We start from the raw sequence: 20,443 nt of genomic DNA, 5'->3' as shown, positions 1-20,443 counted from the left end.
GGCTGACCTTTTGAAACAGGGCTGGACCCAAGATGAAAAAAGCAAAAGAACTGGGAAGCTGCAGTTAATTCCTTCCCACACACTCCCCCAGTGTCCAAGTGTTTTATAAGTGCTTTGCTACTTGCAGCCTCTCCTCTCAGGATGCAGAGAGCAAGCAAAGTCACCCTGGGATATGGCTGTATTCCTGCTGGGTCAGGAAATGGAAAATTCACTCCTGAACCATAAGGAGAACTTCCCTGCTACCATCACCTCATTGCTTTTCAGAAAATAATTTCCTTCAGTATCTGTGATGTCAGAAATGCAGGGTTACAAAAGCACAGGTGAGCTCTGCCTATGCACCTTCCCAGAGCAATTCAGGAGGAAAGAGGAGGCCCTTCCCTTTCTCCAGGCTCAGGTTCTCATCCTGCCGGCATCGTGGAGCAGCCAAGGCTTTTTGCCACAGCTGGAGGGGAGGACCTTTCCTGGTGCTTCATTCTGGATGGTTTAACTGCCTCCTTTTGCTCCTCTCAGTGTTCAGCAATTACCAAGGGGAAGCTGCCAGAGCCAGGAGGTGACAATGACATCAGGTCTTAATCCCAGAAGTATCACGGCTCCGTGTTTCTCCTGCCTTCCCTTCCCCTGCATTTCACTTCACACCATGCAGGGCACTACATTTTCTCCAGAGGACTCAAGCAGGGCATCAAAAACACAGAGAGCACAGCCAGCCATGGCAACAGGAAATTATTTCCTTCATTTTGGTGTTTTACAGCTGATGTATTTTAAGTGGAGCCTTTCAGTGGGAGCAGCTACAGGAGAGGGAAGGACTGTGGGGTCAGAGAATCACAGAACATGCTGAGTTGGAAGGGCCCCAGCAGGATCAAGTCCAACTCCTGGCCCTGCACAGGCCCATCCCCACCCTGTGCCTGAGGTCACTCTGAGGGGAGTGGCAGAACTGTCACAGAGGGCACCAGGGCCTTACCTGCATAAGGAGCCGCAGAGGTTTCCCATCCTGCTGCTCAAGGACTCTGAACTTCACTCCAGCTGCAAAGACACAAAACAAGGAAATCCATGGTGGGATTCTTGGGACTGTTCTGTGCAAGGCCAGGAGCTGGACTTGATGATCCCTGTGGATCCTTTCCCACTCAGGATATTCTGCGGTTCCATGCCATTTGTCACCCAGTGCTGTTGTCTGAGCACTGATTCCCTAGAAACTGTTTTAAACCTTTCTGGATTTGGGAACCTCCCCACTTTTTCAACAGGATTCTCTCATACTCGTTTAAGGCTAATTACAAATGATGTGTTTCCCTCAGCTCCATTAAAAGCAGCTCCTCTGACTTCCAGCTTGAGAACACAGCCCTAAAGCAAGCACAAAGACCAGAAATCAGACAGCCAGACCTGATGATGACAAAGGGACTGGGAAAACCTTTTTCTTTCCCCAAACTTCCATCAGAATGGGCACTCCATGCTTAGAGCAGACAGAGAGCTCACCTTTAACTTGTGCTCATGTGGATCCAGCACATGTGCAAATCTCTCCCTCTTTCAGACCAAGGGAGGAAAGTGGCTGACTAGAGGCATGAAAACATTTTGGAGCAATCCCTGCCCATTAATCCCAGCATCTCGATGTTTTTAACAGGCTACTAACCCCATCAAACCTGCCACTTTTCTATTTCCTCTTGGATAAACCTGTCCCATCCAAGTGTGTCCCTGTTATTCCTTTCTGCAGGTGAGACAAAATTAACAGAAATGATCTGCCACAGATCAAACACTGCCTCAGGAGTACAACAGAAATAAAACCTGTGTAAACTCCATCACTACAGTATCTCTGTGACTCCTGCACATTTAAAAACCAAAATGTTTCCTCTTTTTCCTCAAGCTTTGAATTAATTAAAATTACATAGTTCACTCCTGGAAGAGAACTCTCTTCTCTAGCACAGAGGTCTGGTTCAAACTCTCTGCCCAAATCCTAAAACCTTTCCTGTCCAGGACAGGAGGGGTTTATCTGCATTTTGCTGGATTATATTGAAACACGGGCTCCTCCAGTGGCTTCAAACAGATGTTTGAGTACCCTGGGCCTCAACAAGCAAATGTGCTGGATGACCAAGTGTGTTCAATGTGATCACAGAGCTGTGGCTAAGAAGAAGTGTCTGAGCCATTCCAGGAACTATTTTCAGGCAGAATTTGTCAGAGAGAGTCAGAAACAATAGGCAGTGAAGGTTCAGGTACAGGGTTGAGCACTCTGGAGCCTTATCCTACAACAGTCCACTAGAGCAGCAAAAGCTGGTTCTGTAGGTCATGGCCACACACCTCCCTTCTACAGCTGCAAGCCAACCATCTCTTAATTAGATTATTTAATTGCTCAAGAGTCTGAAACTTCTAAGAAAATATATGCAGGAAAAGGCCATAAATTTATTTTAGAATGACCTACAGATTCCTACAGTGCTCAGAAGTCTGAGCACTTCCCAGGAGAGCAGGAAGGCTCAGTCTCCTGCAGGTCACTCCAGCAGAGAAGAACTCTGAACTATTCCATGATTTCCAGCCAACTCCAGAGCTCAGGGTTCTGCTTCTTCTGTACAAAGTCACCATCAGTGGCACAAGAGAGACCAGGACATGAACTCATTTGCTTTGTTTCACAGGACAGCACACTAAAGTGAGCTCACTGCCTGTTTGTATCCCACAGGATCCCACTGGAGACAGCAGCACGACAGGTCCTACAGAACCATGACAAAACCTGTCCCAACCTTTGGGATGGGAATATTGGGACAGAGAAGCACAGAGAAAATGAACTGGCCTGTTCACAATCAAACAGCATGTTGGTAACCTGTGCGTGGGCAGAGCTCTTGAGACCCCCAAACTCACTATTATGCCTTACTTCACCCTATGAATCCACATCTCAACCAAAGTGGCACCCCTTGAGCTGACACTGGGTGGACACAACTCTTGTACAGAGGACATCAGCTGATGGATGCACAAAAGGCTTTTTAAAGTCACAAGTATTTCACTTTGGATGTGTGGAAAGCAAATATGGGCTTAGTTTCTGGTGTGTGGATGGATCATTCACCTACCCTAGCCCAGGCTTCATGAGTGGGGTATTTTGTCAATTCACTGAGTCATTGAATCATGGAGTGGTTTGGGCTGGAAGGGACCTTAAAGCTCATCTAGTTTCCCACTCTTGCCATGGGCAGGGACACCTTCCACTAGCCCAGGTTGCTCCAAGCCCCATCCAGCCTGGCCTTGGACACTTCCAGAGATGGGGCAGCCACAGCTTCTCTGGGCAACCTGTGCCAGGGCCTCACCACCCTCAGAGGGAACATATTCTTCCCGATATCCCATCTAAATGTACCCTCTTTCAGCTTAAGGCCATTCCCTCTTGTCCTGTCACTGCTTGCCCTTGCAAAAAGTCCCTCTCCAGCCTTCTTTGCAAGCCCCCTCGAGCAAAGAATTTGGAGGCCAGATGCCATGAGTGAACTGAGCTCAACTTAAACATGACACTAAACCTTTCCCACCAGGAAAAACTATCCATTCATGTTGATAGAACCATCTTAATGTAAAATCAGCTGCCAGAGGGTGTCTTATTCAAGTTCTGGGTCTGAAAAGGGAGGCAGAACCTAAGCAGTGAGGACACCAGGAGATGTGTAATCTCTGAAGTCCTTTGAATTGGATTCAACTGCTCCATCTGTTCCTGTTGCAATGCCATATCTTTGTGCTGGGGCAGGAACATAGGCTGCAAAAATGCTCAGAGCTGCCTCTTCATCTCACAGACAACATGGCATTGCAGGATCAGTTAAGAAACTCAGCTGGGAAGACAACCCTGTGCCTGGGTGGAGGCTTGTTACCCTGCAGCAGGTACCTGGCTGAGCAAGAATGAGAAGCATTCCAAGACTGACGGGAATATGTGGCCTTACACAGACTCAGAGAGGTTGGAAAAGACCTCCAAGATCATCAAGATCAACCCTTTACTGAACACCACCATGTCAACTAAACCATAGCACTGAGTGCCACATCCAGTTGTTTCTTGAAAACTTCTAGGGATAAATCAGGGATACACCTCTCAGGGGCAATGAGACTTCCCTCTGCTCTGTGACCTGCTGTTTACTGGCTCGGTTTTCTTCAGCAGCATCTCCCCAAAGACAGCCCTCAAGGATTAAGAAGTTTTGCCAGGAAATTCACAGGAACCTGCTGCAGGCAGAGTTGGTAACACGGCTCAGCTCTACCTTCCCAAAACTGAGCGTGGCACTGCTCCAACAGACAAAGCTGAGGTTGCCTCAAGCTCCTCCTGCCTTTGATGGCTAGCCTTGGTTTAGTGATGATCAAGCTCTTTCTCCCATGTTAAATTCCTGCTACATGCTCTTTACATGGATAGGAGATAATAATTTAGATGTGCTTGACCGTAACTAGATCAACCATAGCTGTCGACAGTTAAACCCATTCCAAAATGAGCCTTACTCTGGTGCCAGCCATGGTTTATGGTTACCCAAAGTGGAAAACAATGACTAGTTCAAAATGGTGACAGATTAGTCTCAAAAAGACAACGATGACCTGAACTCTGCCCAGAGCTTTGAAATTAATCCAAACTTCTCAACTCAGGACTTCAGTTGGTCAGGTCAGCACAGAGCTGAAAGAGCTCCATTGATTCACAGCCACTGTAGATCCAGCCCTCTGGAACAGCCAATATTCCAAGTATTTTTGTGATTTGGCTTTTTTCAGAGCCCAAACTGCCAAAGTTATCAGCTTGTTTCATAGAATCATGGAATATCCTGAGTGGGAAGGGACACACAAGGATCATCAAATCCAACCCCTCGCCCTGCACAGACATCCCAACAATCCCACCCTTTCCCAAAAGCGTTGTCCAAACACTCCTGGAGCTCTGGCAGCCTTGGGGTGCCATTGCCCCACCACCCTCTGGGGGAAGAACCTTTTCCTGATATCCAGCCTAAACCTCCCCTGACACAGCTTCATGCCATGTGTAACTCTCTGAAGTTTATCTGACCTGGTTCTCTAGAACTGGAACAAAAGGTGAACTTGTTTATGGTGCTTGTCTGGATGTCACTTTTAGCTGCCACAGGATTGGACTGAGTAAAGGTGCTCGCGATTTTGCTTCAGCATCAGATTTCTTTCCATTGACATCCTCTCCCTGCTCCTTGCAGGAATTGGTTAACAGTGGGGACATCTGCATGACTCAATTCTCTTTCCTGCCCCCACTGCATCTTATTATTCAAGAGTGACCCAGGGCATCAAAATTAAATGTATAGTGCAAAATCCTTGAGCTGCTTTAGGGGCAGAGCTGAGGGACTTACCTGCGAGCCTGTAGGATCTGCAGAGCCGAAGGATCAGGGAATAAAGGGGCAGAGAGTCAATCAGGTCAACGAGCAAGTGTATGAGGCCTTGCACAATCACCACCAGCAATCGGAGCTACAAATACAGTGTAACAGAAAATAGCAAACAGCAGATAAAACACTTGGAAATTCATGAGCTGAGCTGGGACCTGACATTGCTGTGGGCTAAGCCAAAGTCTTGTGTGCTGAGCTAAAGCCTCCCAAAGTGGGTTTGACGTCCAGAAGTGCTGAGCATCCAAACCCAGTGTGAGGATCCTTGGCAGTCTGAGCTTTCAGGTGTAACTGAAATGAAGCTCCTATGGCTGCAGTCCTGCAAGGACATGGGACCTATTCCACTTTCGACAGCCATAGTTGAAAAGGAAGCCCAAATTCTCCCATTTCTAGTCAACTCCAGCACTGTGTACCACTGAATGTCAACTTTTCCCTCTCCAACAGGGAGCTGAAGTAGCTTATTTCTGCCCCACACAGTCTAAGCAAGAGCAGAGCAGTCAGGAATGAGCTCTCTGCTCCATGTTTTCTGTCCCTGATTAAAGCACCTCCTTTTGTCACACTGCAGTTATTTTTTGCTGCCAAGCTCATCTGAAAAGAGAAGGCTCAAAAAAGATGCTGAAAGCATGTGATTGTCACTGTCTGTGGAAAATTTGGCTCTGGGGAGAGACCAGTCATGTTGGGGGAAGAAAAGAAAAAGCAGTTGCAGCGTCTGAGCAAAGCCTGGCTGAGAGCATTTAACACAGCAAGTTATTCCCTGAAAAAAGGTTCTGGATCAAACCACAGGGGCTGTCACCTCAGACATGGGATGGAAAGATAGAAAAGCAGCTTCTGAGAGATAGAGGGAAACAGTTTGTCCTGCTGGCCTGGATTTGCTGGGAATTCCCTTTGGAGAAACACAAACATACATCCTGAATTCCACTTGAGCTGTGTGAGAATCCTTCCTAGGACACCCAAAGTTTATATTTTCTTTCTGGATGACAATAAATGTCTAGGAAGCCATTTTTTACTCTCTCAGAAGAGAGTATATGACTTGTTACAAGGGTTAAATCTTACCAGGGTAAACACCAAATAATACAGTGCAGTTGTAGGCAGGAGGAACAGCAGGATGGTGAACAGCAAAGTGCCAATAAATAACTAGGGAAAAAGGAAACACAATCATGAGCAGAGCAATGGCAAAATAAAACACATTACAAATAAAAACCAGGAGACTGTGAGGTGGCAGAAGTTTGCAGGACTCAATGTGGTTTTTTACTGCCTATGTGAATAATGATGCTACCTGTGATATTTTCAGTATTCCTCCTCTCATTGGGCCTTCTTAGAAGGCTCCCTATTTTAGGAGTATGTTTGAGAAGATAAATAAAAGCTGGATCCTGATAGCACTTTTCCTTTATAGACAACACTCAAGATTTCCTATTTCAGCCCAGCTTCCTTAGGAAACAAGACTTACATGATCTTGCCATTTGTTCCCACCATATCCACAAAAGTTTTAGAACCACTGATCAGTTTTCAGCAGAAAACCGTGGAAAAGAACAAAGAAGAGGAAATCTGGATGGAAATTTTTTAGAGAATTGAGAAGCACTTTTGTTCCTCCTTGTTTTAGCAGAATGGGCACCTGGTTAAAAGCTGTCAGAATTTGGCTGATAAACATTCCCTGAGGCACCAGCCACAGGAATTCTGCCTCTTACTCAGTGGGAAACTGGGAGAGAGGAAGAAGCTGGAGTTACTGGGGTGGGGGAAGCAATATTCAGTGGATGAAGGAGAAAAAAATCCATGGAAAGCAGGTGTCATTGGCTCCACTGCCCACACAAAAAGTTATTTTTATTCTGGGTCAGCCCAGTTGGTGTAAGTCTAACTAATTCCAACTGGGAGAAATGCACATTTATGACAAATAGGGACCTGATTCTTTAAGTTTCAGTCACCACTTCCAGAACAGAGAAGCCCCAGGAGCACAGGGCACTGCCACTTTTGCAAAAAGAGATCATGGCTGTGGGATATGAAAAAAAAGAACCCACCAGCCACGTCACAGAGGTGGATCAGCACCCCAGCTTTAGGCTCACAACCAGGAATAGATCACAACCCAACCCATTCTCCTCACAGCAGTTGTTTCTCCCCCCCTCTGTCACTCCACTGCAGTTACTTAAACCTCCAAAAGTCTTTTAAGGTCTGCTTTAAACGTCTCTTCCTCCCCAGCCAACGACACAATTCCCACTGGTCTCCAGAGCAGCAGAATGAAGCCTGAAGTGCCAACCCAATTCTCCTCAAAGTACACAGGGACAGAGCCCTGATGCAAAGCTGGCACGGAGGCTTTTACTCTTCGAAGGAACAAAACCAGCCCAGCAGTGGTGCAAGAAGCCCACGGTTATCTGCTGTAAAGGCAGGAAGCACCGACCTTGGGAGTCCCCAGATATTATTGTATGATTTCAGTGATGTTGCAGCTGCCAGAGAAGGAGCAGTTCAGGCTCTGCTGGATGTTTGTGTGGCATTTCAGAATTAAAAAGAGCTTCCAGCGCTCGACCAAAAGCTACCTCTGCCTGAGAGCGAGTGGGCCCCGCTCCAGCACGACGTGAATGAAACCGGGCCTTTTAATAGAAACGCTGCCACGGCTGTTACTGTGGCAACACTGCCGGGCACCGCATCGGGAACGGCCTCCAGCCCTCCCCCATTCCTGCTCCAGGCTCCCGGACTGCCGGGAGCTGCAGCACCCACCGCGGGCCCGGGCAGGGGCTCAGGGGGATTCAGCCCTCTGAGAATGAAGGGAAGGTTTGGGAAGGTTGGGGAAGGGGAAGGGAAGGGGAGCTGCAGGGCAGCAGAAGAGCCATGGATGCAGTGTTGGGGCATGTCCTTGTTCTGAGCACCCTCCCGTGGCTTCTGTCTCAGTGTTGGATGAAGCAGGACAGGGTCACACGGCCCGTGGGCAGGGTCCTGCAGTGAGCCCAGGGCTGCAGCACTACCTGGTCCAGGTCATAGGAGCAGGAGTCCACCCGCTGCCGGAGCACGTTCCACTTCTTCCCCCGGAACAGGCGCCACAGGGACGACAGCCCGTAGATCTTGAGGCAGTAGAGCCTGAGCAGAGAGAACACTGTGGGCAACAGAGCTGGGAGCTCCTGAGCCCCAGCCCCAAACAGCCTCACAGCCCTGTGCCCACCCAGCCACCCACATAGGGTGGCAAAAGAGATCAGCTGAGAATGGCACAGACAAATGGCTCAGTCAGTGTATTTGGGCTGGCCCTGGCACAGCTCTGGGCCACTGAAGGGCAAAGGCCAGCCCACATCCTGGGGCTGCAGCAATTGCCAGCACCATGGCACCACCATCTTGGCAGCAAATGGTGGTGAGGCCCTGAGGTTGCCCAGAGAAGCTGTGGCTGCCCCATCCCTGGGAGTGTCCAAGGCCAGGTTGGATGGGGCTTGGAGCAAACTGGGCTGGTGGAAGGTGTCCCTGCCCATGGCAGGGGGATAGAAATGGACGGTCTTCATGGTCCCTCCCAACCCAAACTAGTCCATGATTCTATGAAAAGAAGCAGCAAGCTCATTCCCCCAGGCTCATCTGTGTGTCCCCAGTTCAGATCTGTCCCTTTCCCTCACTTCTTCACACCCTCCCATGGCAGGGCTGGCCAAGGTCTGACCCCCCTCCTTGAGTCAATGCAATGCAATTTTGCCTCTGCAACACAGAGACAAGAGAGAGGACTGGATCCCCTGTGGCTCCTCTAGTAACCCAGAGCTCCAAACATCCTGAAGAGGGGGAAGAGATCAAGGAAATGGCTGGTGGCCCCTACTGCATCCCTTCCTTAGGATTCGTGAACTTGGTGCTATGACACTTGGAGCTACTTCCCTCCCAGAAAAATGGCAATGAGGAGGGAAACTTGGCATGGCAAGGGATGTGAAACAGTCACCCCTCTGTGGAATAACATCAAGGAATAAAGGGCTTCTGGGATGGAGAAGAGGTACAAAGAGCCCTGGGCAGAAGTGCCAACATACAGAGGTGTAAAGAAAGGGGGGACAGCCAATCTGTGGGACAAAACTGAGCCTGAGAAAGCCTGAGCCACAAAAGCCAGACTGGTAAACCAGAGTAGCTAAGGCATGGAGGCTGCTAAGATTCCACATCAGCTTTGTCAAAGCAGAGGTAAGGAGTCTTATCCAAGAGAGAATCTCTAGGATTGAGGAACACCATCTGCTTCCAGGAACTGGCAGGGTGCCCCCAGACCGCAGGCACAGCTCGGTGCACTGATGCCCAGGCAGGAGGGTGCCCAGGAAGGCTCCTCCAAGTTCTGGGACACACCTGCCCGTGGCTCTGACTGAGGCCACGCACTCTCTGCACATCCTGACGTGACACCAAGCGGGTGTTGCTGTGGTGGCACCTGCCCCACCTGCCCTGGCTGCCTGCACACACTTGCCTGCTCTCCTTTCACTCTCTGGTTTGCTTCACAAGGGGATCTTGGGCTTCACCGGCACCTGAACCAGCAAATTCTTCCAGCAGCTGTGGGAACTCAAGATGCTGTGGTGGCTGTGGGTGACTGCTGTCCCTTCCTGGCTCTCCATGGGGGCACCTGGCTCAGCAGGGCAGCTCAGTGCCAGTGCCAAGGTAACACAGAGCTCTCTGTACTCCTGACAAACACGAGGTGGGTTGGCTGGCTCCCTGCAGCTCGAGGGAAGAGCAATCAGCTGAGAAAATGCTTTTCCTACTTCCACTCTCTGCACAATTAGAAGTAAGGCCACTCCTCACAGACCAGCACAGAGATTCTAGTAGTTAGAGGTGTTGGGAAGAGACCCCCCATCACTGACATGATTTTGAGTGTAAGCCCTGTGCTCACAACAGACCCGACTCATAAATCATGTCTCAATATTTCCAACCATTCCCTAAACTACTAATCAAAAGACTTACTATTTCTTCTGTTGTCTGCAGTGTAAAGCATGGGGAGGGACAATGACCATTCTGTACCTTATAAGCCTAAAGGTCCTTTATTTATTGTATCCCACCTCCCTGTCAGGCTCAGCTGTTGTCCCATGGCCTGAGTGACTCCTTGGTGCAGCATATGCTACAGGAGGCAGGAACAGAGCACAGTGATGGGCACTCCTTGCACAGGAACCACAACATGCCCTAGATGTGCCCCAAAGCCCCCTGCACTCCCCAGCTCTCAGGCCACAGGGCTCTCCAGGAGGTCCAGACAATGACACCAGGATGGTGTCACAGCCATGCTGTAACCCCAAACCTGGCAACTGTGCTCCACAAGAACCTCTGCAGCAGCAGTGAAGAGACAGGGACTCTGGGGCTTCTCCAGAGCTTCAAGAGTTCCCCTCTCCTCCTCCTCTCCTCCAGTTCCCCTCCAAACCACTGGGCAGGGTGCAACTGAGGAGAGCACTATAAGGCTGAATCAAAGGGATGGGGTGAACAGCTTTCCTGTCCTCTGCCTGTCATGTAGTTCTATTTTTCCAGGTCACTACCACAATAAATAAATATTTAAACACAGGAGAACTGAAAGACAGGTTGCTTGTACTACTGTGGCCACCATTTCTACCAGCATAAAAGAACTAATAAATTAATTGCTGGTTAAACTGTGAATTGAAAAGCACTCCACCAGGACTGAACGCTCCACCAACTGAAGGTAGGCCTGAGGGCTCTGTGGCGCTCGTCCCCACCCAGAGCGAGGAGGGAAGGACTCACCGGGCCCCGTAGACATAGAAGCAGTAGATGTGGAAGGTGAGGAGCGCGATGATGTCGGAGAGGATGCACAGAGCCACAGTGAGGCCCAGACAGGCTGACAGCCCCACATACCACAGGATCATCTCGATGAAGGGCGACATCAGGTGGATGTAGCCTGGTGGACATGGCAGAGGGTCAGTGTCACCTTCCTCCTGGCACTCTCAGAAGTCTGATTCCCCCTACTCTAGAACACTGCTCCAGAAACCAGAGCCATGAAAACATGGAAGTGAAGCTGGAAAGCTCCTTTAGATGTCACCTCCTTTTTAGGAGGGCTAACTAAAACTCTCTTTCAGCCCAGGTTTCTGTCCAGGTGTGGCAGCTCTGTGAGGAAGGCGAGGACACACTTACCTTGAACAGAGCAGCCACTTGCTCCACATGTGATTCATAGAATCAGCATGGCATGGTTTGGGTCAGCAGGGACCTTAAAGCCTATCTTGTTCCATCCCCTGCCATGGGCAGGGACACCTTCCACTAGACCAGGTTGCTCCAAGCCCCGTCTAACCTGGTCTTGAACACTTCCAGGGATGGAACATTTGATTTTCTACACCCGTGTCTGGGTTCTCAAGTACATTTTTAACTGCACACATCATCATTTACTGCAACCATTCCTATTTTCCTGCCCTTCCCACAAAAGCCACCCCATATGGCTTTTATAAAACAAAACAGTGTGGAGAAATAGTCTCATCACTAAAGTGGGGCAAAGTCACACAAACAAGACCATACTTGATTGGTGAGCAAAGTAAAGCAGTATAATAACTACAGGTTTCATGTCCATCATGACTGTACTCCTCCACCAAGGACAGAAGGAGGGTGTTATTTCAAGGGGGAACCTGAAATAATGAAATTGCACTAAGCTCAAATTGGGAATAGAACAGGGCTGGTGTTTGCATCCCTGCACATTCCTCATCCCTACCCCATCAGCTGCCTTCCATATGGTAAAGGCCATGTAAACGGTGTGTCAGACCCTGTAGAGGTGCCTTCCCTCGGACATCCACCACCAGTGACACCAAGAAAGCTCCATGGTGATCTGCACTTCTTGCAGAGCATCAATACCAGCACTTTGCTTAATGTGCATGATTTCCTTGTGTGGGAATCCAACTTTGGCTTCAGTTCCCACAGCAGGAAGACTCAAAGACAAGTCTGTACTTGCAGAAGAGCATTTTGATTCATTACTCACCTCCAGGCAAACATTAAACACTCAGAGGAAAGAGATGAAAAGGGAGGCTGGGAAGTTAAACAACTGCACTTACTAATCCAAAGATGGATGTGGTAGAGGAAGAAGCGGCCCAGAACCTGATCCAGAGCTCGGTTCATTTTCAGTCCAGCTGGGGCTCCCATCAGCCACTGGAGCAGGTCCTGGAGCTCCTCAGCTACGTGCTGCAAACAAAGGGAAATAGGGACTGGAGATAAAACAGTGCTACCACACCAAACAGGAACTGTGCACTGTTAGTGCCCCCTCAAAGGATTCTTACCACAACCTTCAAACCCATGGAAAAAAATCCAAACAGCTACTTTACAGCCGACCAGTCAAATCAGAACTGCACCTTCACTGACTCCTTACTGACTCAAACACAACAGCTGAGAGGAACCTGCACTGCTTCCATGGTCTCAATGCTGGGAACATGAAACTGTGTCATCTCTGGTAGACTTGCACACTGTGAAATGAGAGTTCTGGAAATTGATGGCAAATACTGGTGCACAAATGGACTTCTGGAGACAGTCAACTGAAGAGTCAGAGCTGAGCTTGGGGAAGGCTGCCAGGATTGTAAAAGGGGGGAAGATGGCAGTGCAGTGAATTTTTACAAACAACCTTTATGTGTTTAGAGTAGGGTAGAAAACATCATTATATAAATGTATTTCATACACAAAATTTCTTGATACTCTGTGGAGTACTAGGCAAAATTAACCCTGCTTATAGCACTGCTCTTGCCTATCACTCTTGTGTCTCTCTGTAGGCTCCATGGAGAGGTACCTATGGCATTCCTGAAACAAAGCAGCCTCTGAATCACTGATGAAAAACACTAATGGAGCTTGTCCCCATATCACAGAATCAGAGACCATTATAGTTGGAAAAGACCTCTAAGATCATCAAGTCCAACCACTAACCTAATATGGCCAAGGTCACCACTAACCCATATCCCCAAGTGCCACATCCACATCTTTTAAGTCCCTCCAGGAATGGGGACTCCACCTCTGCCCTGGGCAGCTCTGCCAGGGCCTAACCACCCTTTCAATGAAAAAGTTTTCCCAATATCCAATTTAAACCTCTCCTGGCACAGCTTGAGGTTGTTTCCTCTCATCCTGTCCCTTGTTCCCTGGGAGCAGAGCCCAATCCCTCCTCCGGCTCCCCCCTCCTGTCAGGGAGTTGCAGAGCCAGAAGGTCCCCCCTGAGCCTCCTTTTCTCCAGGCTGAGCCCCCCCAGCTCCCTCAGCCACTCCTGCTGCTCCAGTCCCTTCCCCAGCTCCGTTCCCTTCCCTGGACATGCTCCAGCCCCTCCATGGCTTTCTTGTTATGAGGGACCAACACTGTCCCAGGACTGGAGGTGCAGCTCCCAAGGGACTCTGGTGCTGAGCTCCTGGACATGTTCCCACCTGCCCTGTGTGCTGCCACTTCGATGCAGCAGAACAAACCAAAACGCAGCTCTGGGATTGTTATTCCTTACCTCAAACTTGTGCTCCAGATCCTTCACAGGGGGCTTTGACTCACAATTTCTGGTGATTTCATCCCAGGCTGAAGTTATTTATTGATTTTCTCTCTCCACCCCACTACTCCACACTCCCCTTGCAGTGGGCTCTGCTGCTTGGTGCTTCTCACCTGCCCTACTCCCCTGAGCTGAAACCAGAGGTGAACTCCATCTACAGGCTGTGAACTGAGGTAGCTGAGAGTGGTAACCTTCAGCAAAGAGCTGGGGAACGTACCTGGAAGAAGGGACCTCTGACATTGTCCCACACAAACAGATTGTGAGGAAAAGCCCTCTACCTCCAAAAATCCCACTGACAGTTAAGTCCACGCAAGTGAAGGGCACTGAAAACTGCCCACATGTAGAACCACCAAACCACACTCCCTGAAGTACTGCAGCCTACTTTCCCCATCATTCATATGAATAATTTCCCTACAAGGAAATTGTTTCCAAGGAACAATTCCACTTTCTTTATTAACCAACAAGATCCTGGCAAAATGAGTTTGTAAATATTTACTTTCAGTGCAGTGGCAAAATTAATGGCTCCATCTCTAACTTCTCCAAAAGGCTGTCTTTCTGTTCCCTCCATTTTTCCTCTCACTGCAAGTCAGACTGATTGGATCCCATGGAGCTCACCTCTGTGGCTGGGAAGCGTTTGCTGCTTTATAAATAGACTGGGTTTAATATTTAAAGTGTTGGACTGGTAACTTAGAAAAAGCATTTGGGGATTTTAATGAAATATTTAAATGCTTGAAAGCAGTCCTTCAGCAAGGCTGGTTTTCAGCAGGCAGTATTTCTGGAGGCTGCCAGTCCCAGAGGTGCTGCTAAACCCTGACAGGGGCATGTAGCCCTGGGAAGGTGCCCTATCTTGCTGTTATTTACCTGGGCAAGGCTTCCCAAAGCACAGTCCCAAGGCATAACCTTGGAGATTGTTTTCCAAACAGATATTTTAGGATTGATCGATAGCCAGGAGAATCAGAAAAGGTGACTGGGAGGCCAATTCTCCTCCTGCAGTCATGAATACTGAATGTGGGCAGTATTAATAAATCACACACAGTGGGTTGAAGTGTTTCATAACAGGGTGCAGGGACACGACCAAACTGGAGAGAGACTGAAGCTAACAAAGGCTAGATGAGCTCACTGTGGAAATATTCCTTTACTGTCATGGTTTTTCTCGTTTCCATATGCAGAGGGACTGATGGTGATGTGACATGGATAAGGACACACAGGACACCAGGAAACCTGCTGATGCTTCAGGGAAGGGAACGGAGCTGGGGAAGGGGCTGGAGCACCAGAAGCAGCTGAGGGAAGTGGGGGGGCTCAGCCTGGAGAAAAGGAGGCTCAGGAGGGACCTTCTGGCTCTGCAACTCCCTGACAGGAGAGGGGATCTGGGGGGGGGTGGGCTCTGCCCCCAGGGAACAAGGGACAGGACAAGAGGAAACAACCTCAAGCTGGGGAGGGGAGGTTTAAGTTGGATATCGGGAAAATTTCTTCATGGAAAAGGTCATAAAGCACTAGAAAAGGCAGCCCAGAGCAGTGGTGGAGCCCCCATCCCTGGAAGTGTTCAAAAAGCATGTGGATGTGGCACTTGAGGACATGCTCTAGTGCTGAACACAGTGGTGATGCTGGTTAATTGTGGGATTTGATGACCTTGAAGCCTTAATGGCTCTATCTGGTGCAGGTTGGAGCACACAGATCCAAAGCTCTTGCTGCCAGACACCCCTACCTGTGTCTGCTGCAGGTGTTTGGGGCTCTAAGACACATTATTTTACAAGTTACCATCTATAAATATTTTCCAGGAAGTGTTCTCTCTGCTTGCTTTGTTTATGCATCAGCGGAACAAGGCTGAGTAGGAATGTACATCCAGTTATCTCCAAGCCCCAGTAAAGCTTTTGGAGGCACAATCCATGATAAATATTTAACTGTTTCAAAGAGATTACAGCTTTAGAAAAAGAGACATCGGCGAGGATCAAAGAGATGAAGGAGGTAAAAAAGAAACAGAAGATAGTTTATAAGTGAGTGTAGTGCTTTGAGTCAGGTATTTCTGAAAAAAGGCTGTCATGGAAAAGGGACAACCACTGGCAAGCCTGGTGGGATCAAGGGGAAGGAGGAAGGTAGGAGTTGTGTGGGCACCTACAGAGAGAAGATTATTCCCGTTTTCCATTCTTGGATTTGAAAGCCTGCTCCAAAATCAGTCCTTGGTACTGCACACAGCTCCTTGCCAGTGGCTCCCTGGGTGTCTGTGAATCACATCTGCCTCACTGCCTGACAAAAGCAACTTGTTATTACAGCCAGCACAGCACAGCTCCTCAAGCTGTGAGAGTGAGATGCCTTGTGCAGCATCAACAATTGCCAGCTAAGTGCTGATTTGAGAACCATTTCATCAGGGGATGAGGAATGATGGCCAGGGAACAGGGATTGAGCCTCCTGGTAGCAGCTGACTGTGTGACCTGTGCTGAGAGTCAAAATACCCCACCTGGACCTCCCTCCTTCCAGAGAGATGTCTGCTAGGCAAAAAAATGAGCAGTTTATCCAGGCACAGCTGTAATTTTGTCAATATTAAAATCAATCAATCAAACCAATGAGGTTATATGTTATATAAGGTTAGTTTGTCAACAGGAAAATCAGTGAGGTTAAAATAAGGTTATGTATGATTTATAATATATTAGAGTACATAATAATCTTATTATAATAGAATTGGGGAATACCCTGAATGGGAAGGGACCAACAAGGACCCTGCCTTCCACGGGACACCCCAACAATCCCACCATGTCCCTGAGAGCGTTGTCCAAACACTCCTGGAGCTCTGGCAGCCTTGGTGCTGTGCCCACTGTCCTGGGGAGCCTGTTCAGTGCCCAACCACCCTCTGGGGCAAATGATACATCCAATATTCTATTTACTAACACACAGAGGTGTAAGGCCAATGCCATCAGCAGATCTGGAGCACAGCTCAAAAGCAGAAGAGAAGGAGCTTTAGGGAAGGAACAGGAGCTCTGTTACTGAACTTGGCAAAACACAAGCACCTGAGAAAGCCCCAGTGATGGGAATAATGCATTCCAGATGGACACTCAGCAGCACAGAGGAAACCTACTGCTGAATGGCTAAGGGGAGATTTTGCTGTCATACTGGAAAAGAAGCGGAGCTGGCTTGCACAGCACATGCTGAAGTCATCGGTATATTTTGGGATCGCTCAGATCTGCATTTTTAAGGCCTGCAGAATATGCATATAAATCAATACCCAGCAAAGGCAGTAAAAGGACTCCATATGATTTTGTGTCCACAGTCTAATATGCCTGAAAGAAGAAAGTAAGGCTGGGAAGTAAGGAGAGTTGTGAGTGGCCCGAACTGATAAGCCTGGATAAACAGGGAAGAAAGGCACTGACTGGCTATCAGGGCCCCCCACACATGGAGGAGTCAGCACTTCCAGGAAGGAAAGCAAACAGCTCCTGGTGATAGCCAGGTAACCAAGTCCACACACGTAGGAGGCCTGTGGAGATAACTGACACTGATGCACGAGCTGAGTGACAGGTGAGCTAAATCACTGAGAGAGGAACAAACAAGCAACCTCACAAGCCAGCCTGTCCAGGACAGGTGCTGGGGTTGGACATACCTTGAGCACGGAGAGTGTCCATCTGCCAAAGACACTGGGCAGATGGAATCCCTCCCAGAGCCTCCTGTGCCACCAGGAATGCAGCCAAAGCCACTTCCCTGCAGACTTGTTAAGAAAGTAGATTTCTGAGAGCTGGGCACTTACAATAATTGCATAGGGAGAGCTCTAGGGAACCTGAACTTCTCCAGTTGTAAGGAAAAGACTTAGGAATAAGGCTTAGAAAAATATTTGTAGGGTATAGCTCCTGCAGGAAATGTGGTCCTTTCTACCCACCACTGCTGGTGAACAGTGGCTGCAGCAATCCTTAAAACATGCTATCCTTGAAAGTTTGACTATGGAAGATAAGAAGAATAGCAATAATCATGATCCACAGCTATGCTGGACACTCTATACATACTTTGTGAAAGCACAGCACGTCCAAGAATGATCAGAGACTGATGGCTTGCAACAATTAAAGGGTTAGACACAGACCAAGCAGATCATCATCAAGGGAAATGGGAGCCCTTTTCAGGAAATGCAGCATAAGTAGGAAAGATAAACTGCTGCTGGAATTCTCTAATCAGAATCAAGAAGCTGGAGAAAGAGCAGAGAGAAGATGTTCTCCAGCTGCTAGAAAGAAACCAATGGAAAGATCCACTCAGAAATGAAAGAAAAGTGGGCAGAGAAAGGATTAGGCTGTGCAGCTGCATGGCAGGGCTCAAAATTGGCTGCACTTGTATTCCCAAGACACAGACGCTCTTAAGACAGAGTTGACCTCAGATTAGTGGTCTGGTCTCCAGCTTCTGAAGTACATTATATGTTCCTTATTGCCACTAAACAGATATATTGGAGCTCTGCACCTAAAATGAGCCACCAGAAGAGCAGGACGGTGTGAGTCAGACTTGCTCCTCATGAATTTCTGCTGATGCTGAGGGATCTTCGTGGGCAAGAGGAGTTACGTTTGACAGAATCACAAGACACAGCAAGTTTTCCTAATTTAGCCTCTGTATCCCAAAGCTCTTAGGCAGGATTTCAGGTGTTTGTACCCTGACCAGCCAAACCCTTTGGACTTCCCCACGAAACCCCTTTCACAAGCACGGCTGCACTGCTTATCAAGTCTGACTTTTCAGCAGTTTATCAGATTCAGCCCAAGTTACAGCTTTGTTTCCCCCAAACAATCTGAGGACACTTTCTGTTGACTCAAGAACAAAATAAAAGTATTGTGGCTCCATAACCGCTCAACCTGCAGCTGCAGAGCTGTCCAAGCCATAATTGTTCCTTCAGGACCTGGAGCAGCCCTCCAGTAAACACCTAATTACCATGCACAGCACATGCAAAGCAGAGCTGTGTTCTTTTTGAGCAGCCCCAACAGGCTTGATTGAAGATTTCACTGTTCTCGAGGAGACCTAATTTGCATGACTTCAGACAGGACTCTCTGAAACCCTTGTGTGGGAGGCACTGCCTCCTTCCAACTACCCCAGGCATCGAGAGCTGCTCAGCACCCAGAGCAGGTGAAAGAGGAACAGCCTTGGCCAGACTTACGTCAGCCACAGGGATGAGAGTGTCAGCAAGGTGACCAATTCGGTTCTTCCTGTAGAGCCAGGACATCAGCAGGATCCCCAGGGCCACATCAATCAGTAGAGAGACAAAGATGTTGGCTTTCCTGCATGCAGGAGAACGAGAAACAGTGTTAGAGAAAAAGGAAGGACGGTGTTTAATGTTTCAATGACAACTGTTGGCTTTGCTTACATTGCATCTCTAATTCCCAGGGACAACAGGACAACCCAGTGAAGAGGAACAGTGTAGGGACCTTTCGACCTTTCCTGCTGTGCTGTTCCTTCTATGTTCAGCCAGGAGAAGAGAAGACTGAGGGGAGACCTCATAGCAGTCTGCACCTTCTTCATGAGGGGCAGTGGAGGGGTAGCTCTGATCTGTGCTCTGTGACCAGTGACAGCACCCAGGGAATGGCTGGAGCTGTGCCAGGGCAGGGTCAGGTTGGATCTCAGGAAAAGGTTCTTCCCCCAGAGGGTGGCTGGGCACTGACCAGGCTCCCCAGGGTAGTGGGCACAGCCCCAAGGCTGCCAGAGCTCAAGGACAATGGTCTCAGGGACAGGGTGGGATTGTTGGGGCGTCTGTGCAGGGCCAGGAGTTGGATGGATGATCCCTGTGAGGCCCTTCCAATTCCGGATAGTCTGTGATTCTGTGATTCTAAACATGGAGCCACTGAGAGTCTGCCACACCACAAAACCTTTTTTAGTAGGGAGTAAAGACTGGATTGAAGCTACAAAGAGGAATGTTAGACTGAAAGGTAGAGACGTACTCAGGGGGGGATTTACCAATTACCAGCCCTGAGGGCACCAGCACTTGGAGCATCCATGTTGAGATCAGATGGTTTCCCAACTCAAGGTAATAAATAGTGTTTCTGGGTTCATACACAAACCCAGAAGGACTGCTGAGTTCCCCCTTCCTGCTGGAGTTTCTGAATGAAATTTCATGACGTGAGTTATTCAGGAAATCAGATTAAACAATCACAGTTACTTTTGGCCTTCAAATCTGCTAATCTATTTTAAGTGTTCCCTGGGAGTCTATTACTGCAGGATCAGAGAAGCACACAGAACAAGACTGGTTGTGGAAGGGCCGCAGGGCATTCAATATCTGTCTCAGATCTCTGCTCTGTTCCACTCACTGTGCTGCATGTTTGCTTTTTCTCTTACACTGACTTTGTTACTGATGTCAGAGTTTCTGCAAGAAAAGGTTCCCCAAAAGAGTGGGTGAAAGAAAGGAACATTTAAACCTTTCTGCTCTTATGGAAAGTGCCACTGAACACTGATGGCAGTTTTTGGTTAACAGCAGCACACAGGAAAGCAATGAGTTTGTGGGATTTGTGAGAGCAAAGCACTCACACATGGGTGCAGGACAAGCTTTTGGGGGGCAATATCCCAGTTGCTTTTCTGAGGCTTGGGAAAGAGGCAGATATCTGGCAAAAGGCATAATTAGCATATAAAGTTATAAACATATATGCATACAAATGGAGTGCAGAGCAAAGATGAGCAAATGAGCACGGAGCAGAGCAAGGGGTGCAGTGATGACCCCATAGTGCTGTGTGACCATGGGATCCATGGTTTGGGCTCCCCAAGGGAGACAGGAATAGAGCAAAGACACACATGACTTTCC

At 48.5% G+C, this 20,443-nt stretch overlaps 1 protein-coding gene across 5 annotated transcripts in view; it reads right to left on the bottom strand.

Annotated features, from left to right (window-relative positions):
- PIGQ (phosphatidylinositol glycan anchor biosynthesis class Q) overlaps positions 1-20,443 on the bottom strand; it is a 34,675-nt gene that overhangs the window by 3,847 nt on the left and 10,385 nt on the right. For 3 of the 5 annotated variants that reach the window (XM_027665826.1, XM_027665828.1, XM_027665827.1), the window contains exons 4-10: positions 18,812-18,932; positions 12,251-12,377; positions 10,962-11,115; positions 8,255-8,366; positions 6,357-6,437; positions 5,274-5,388; positions 959-1,020 (exon numbers count right to left, since the gene is read on the bottom strand). In XM_027665826.1, coding sequence (XP_027521627.1) covers positions 959-1,020; positions 5,274-5,388; positions 6,357-6,437; positions 8,255-8,366; positions 10,962-11,115; positions 12,251-12,377; positions 18,812-18,932 — 772 coding nt within the window. Of the gene's footprint in view, positions 1-958; positions 1,021-5,273; positions 5,389-6,356; positions 6,438-8,254; positions 8,367-9,693; positions 9,936-10,961; positions 11,116-12,250; positions 12,378-18,811; positions 18,933-20,443 lie in introns of those variants that run through there. The other 2 variants (XM_027665829.1, XM_027665830.1) reach the window with 2 other exon arrangements.

The sequence above is a fragment of the Corapipo altera genome, unplaced genomic scaffold (genome assembly GCF_003945725.1).
Source record: "Corapipo altera isolate COAL_440 unplaced genomic scaffold, ASM394572v1 146, whole genome shotgun sequence".
Lineage (NCBI taxonomy): Eukaryota > Metazoa > Chordata > Aves > Passeriformes > Pipridae > Corapipo > Corapipo altera.
This window is presented reverse-complemented; position numbering and strand designations above follow the sequence as displayed.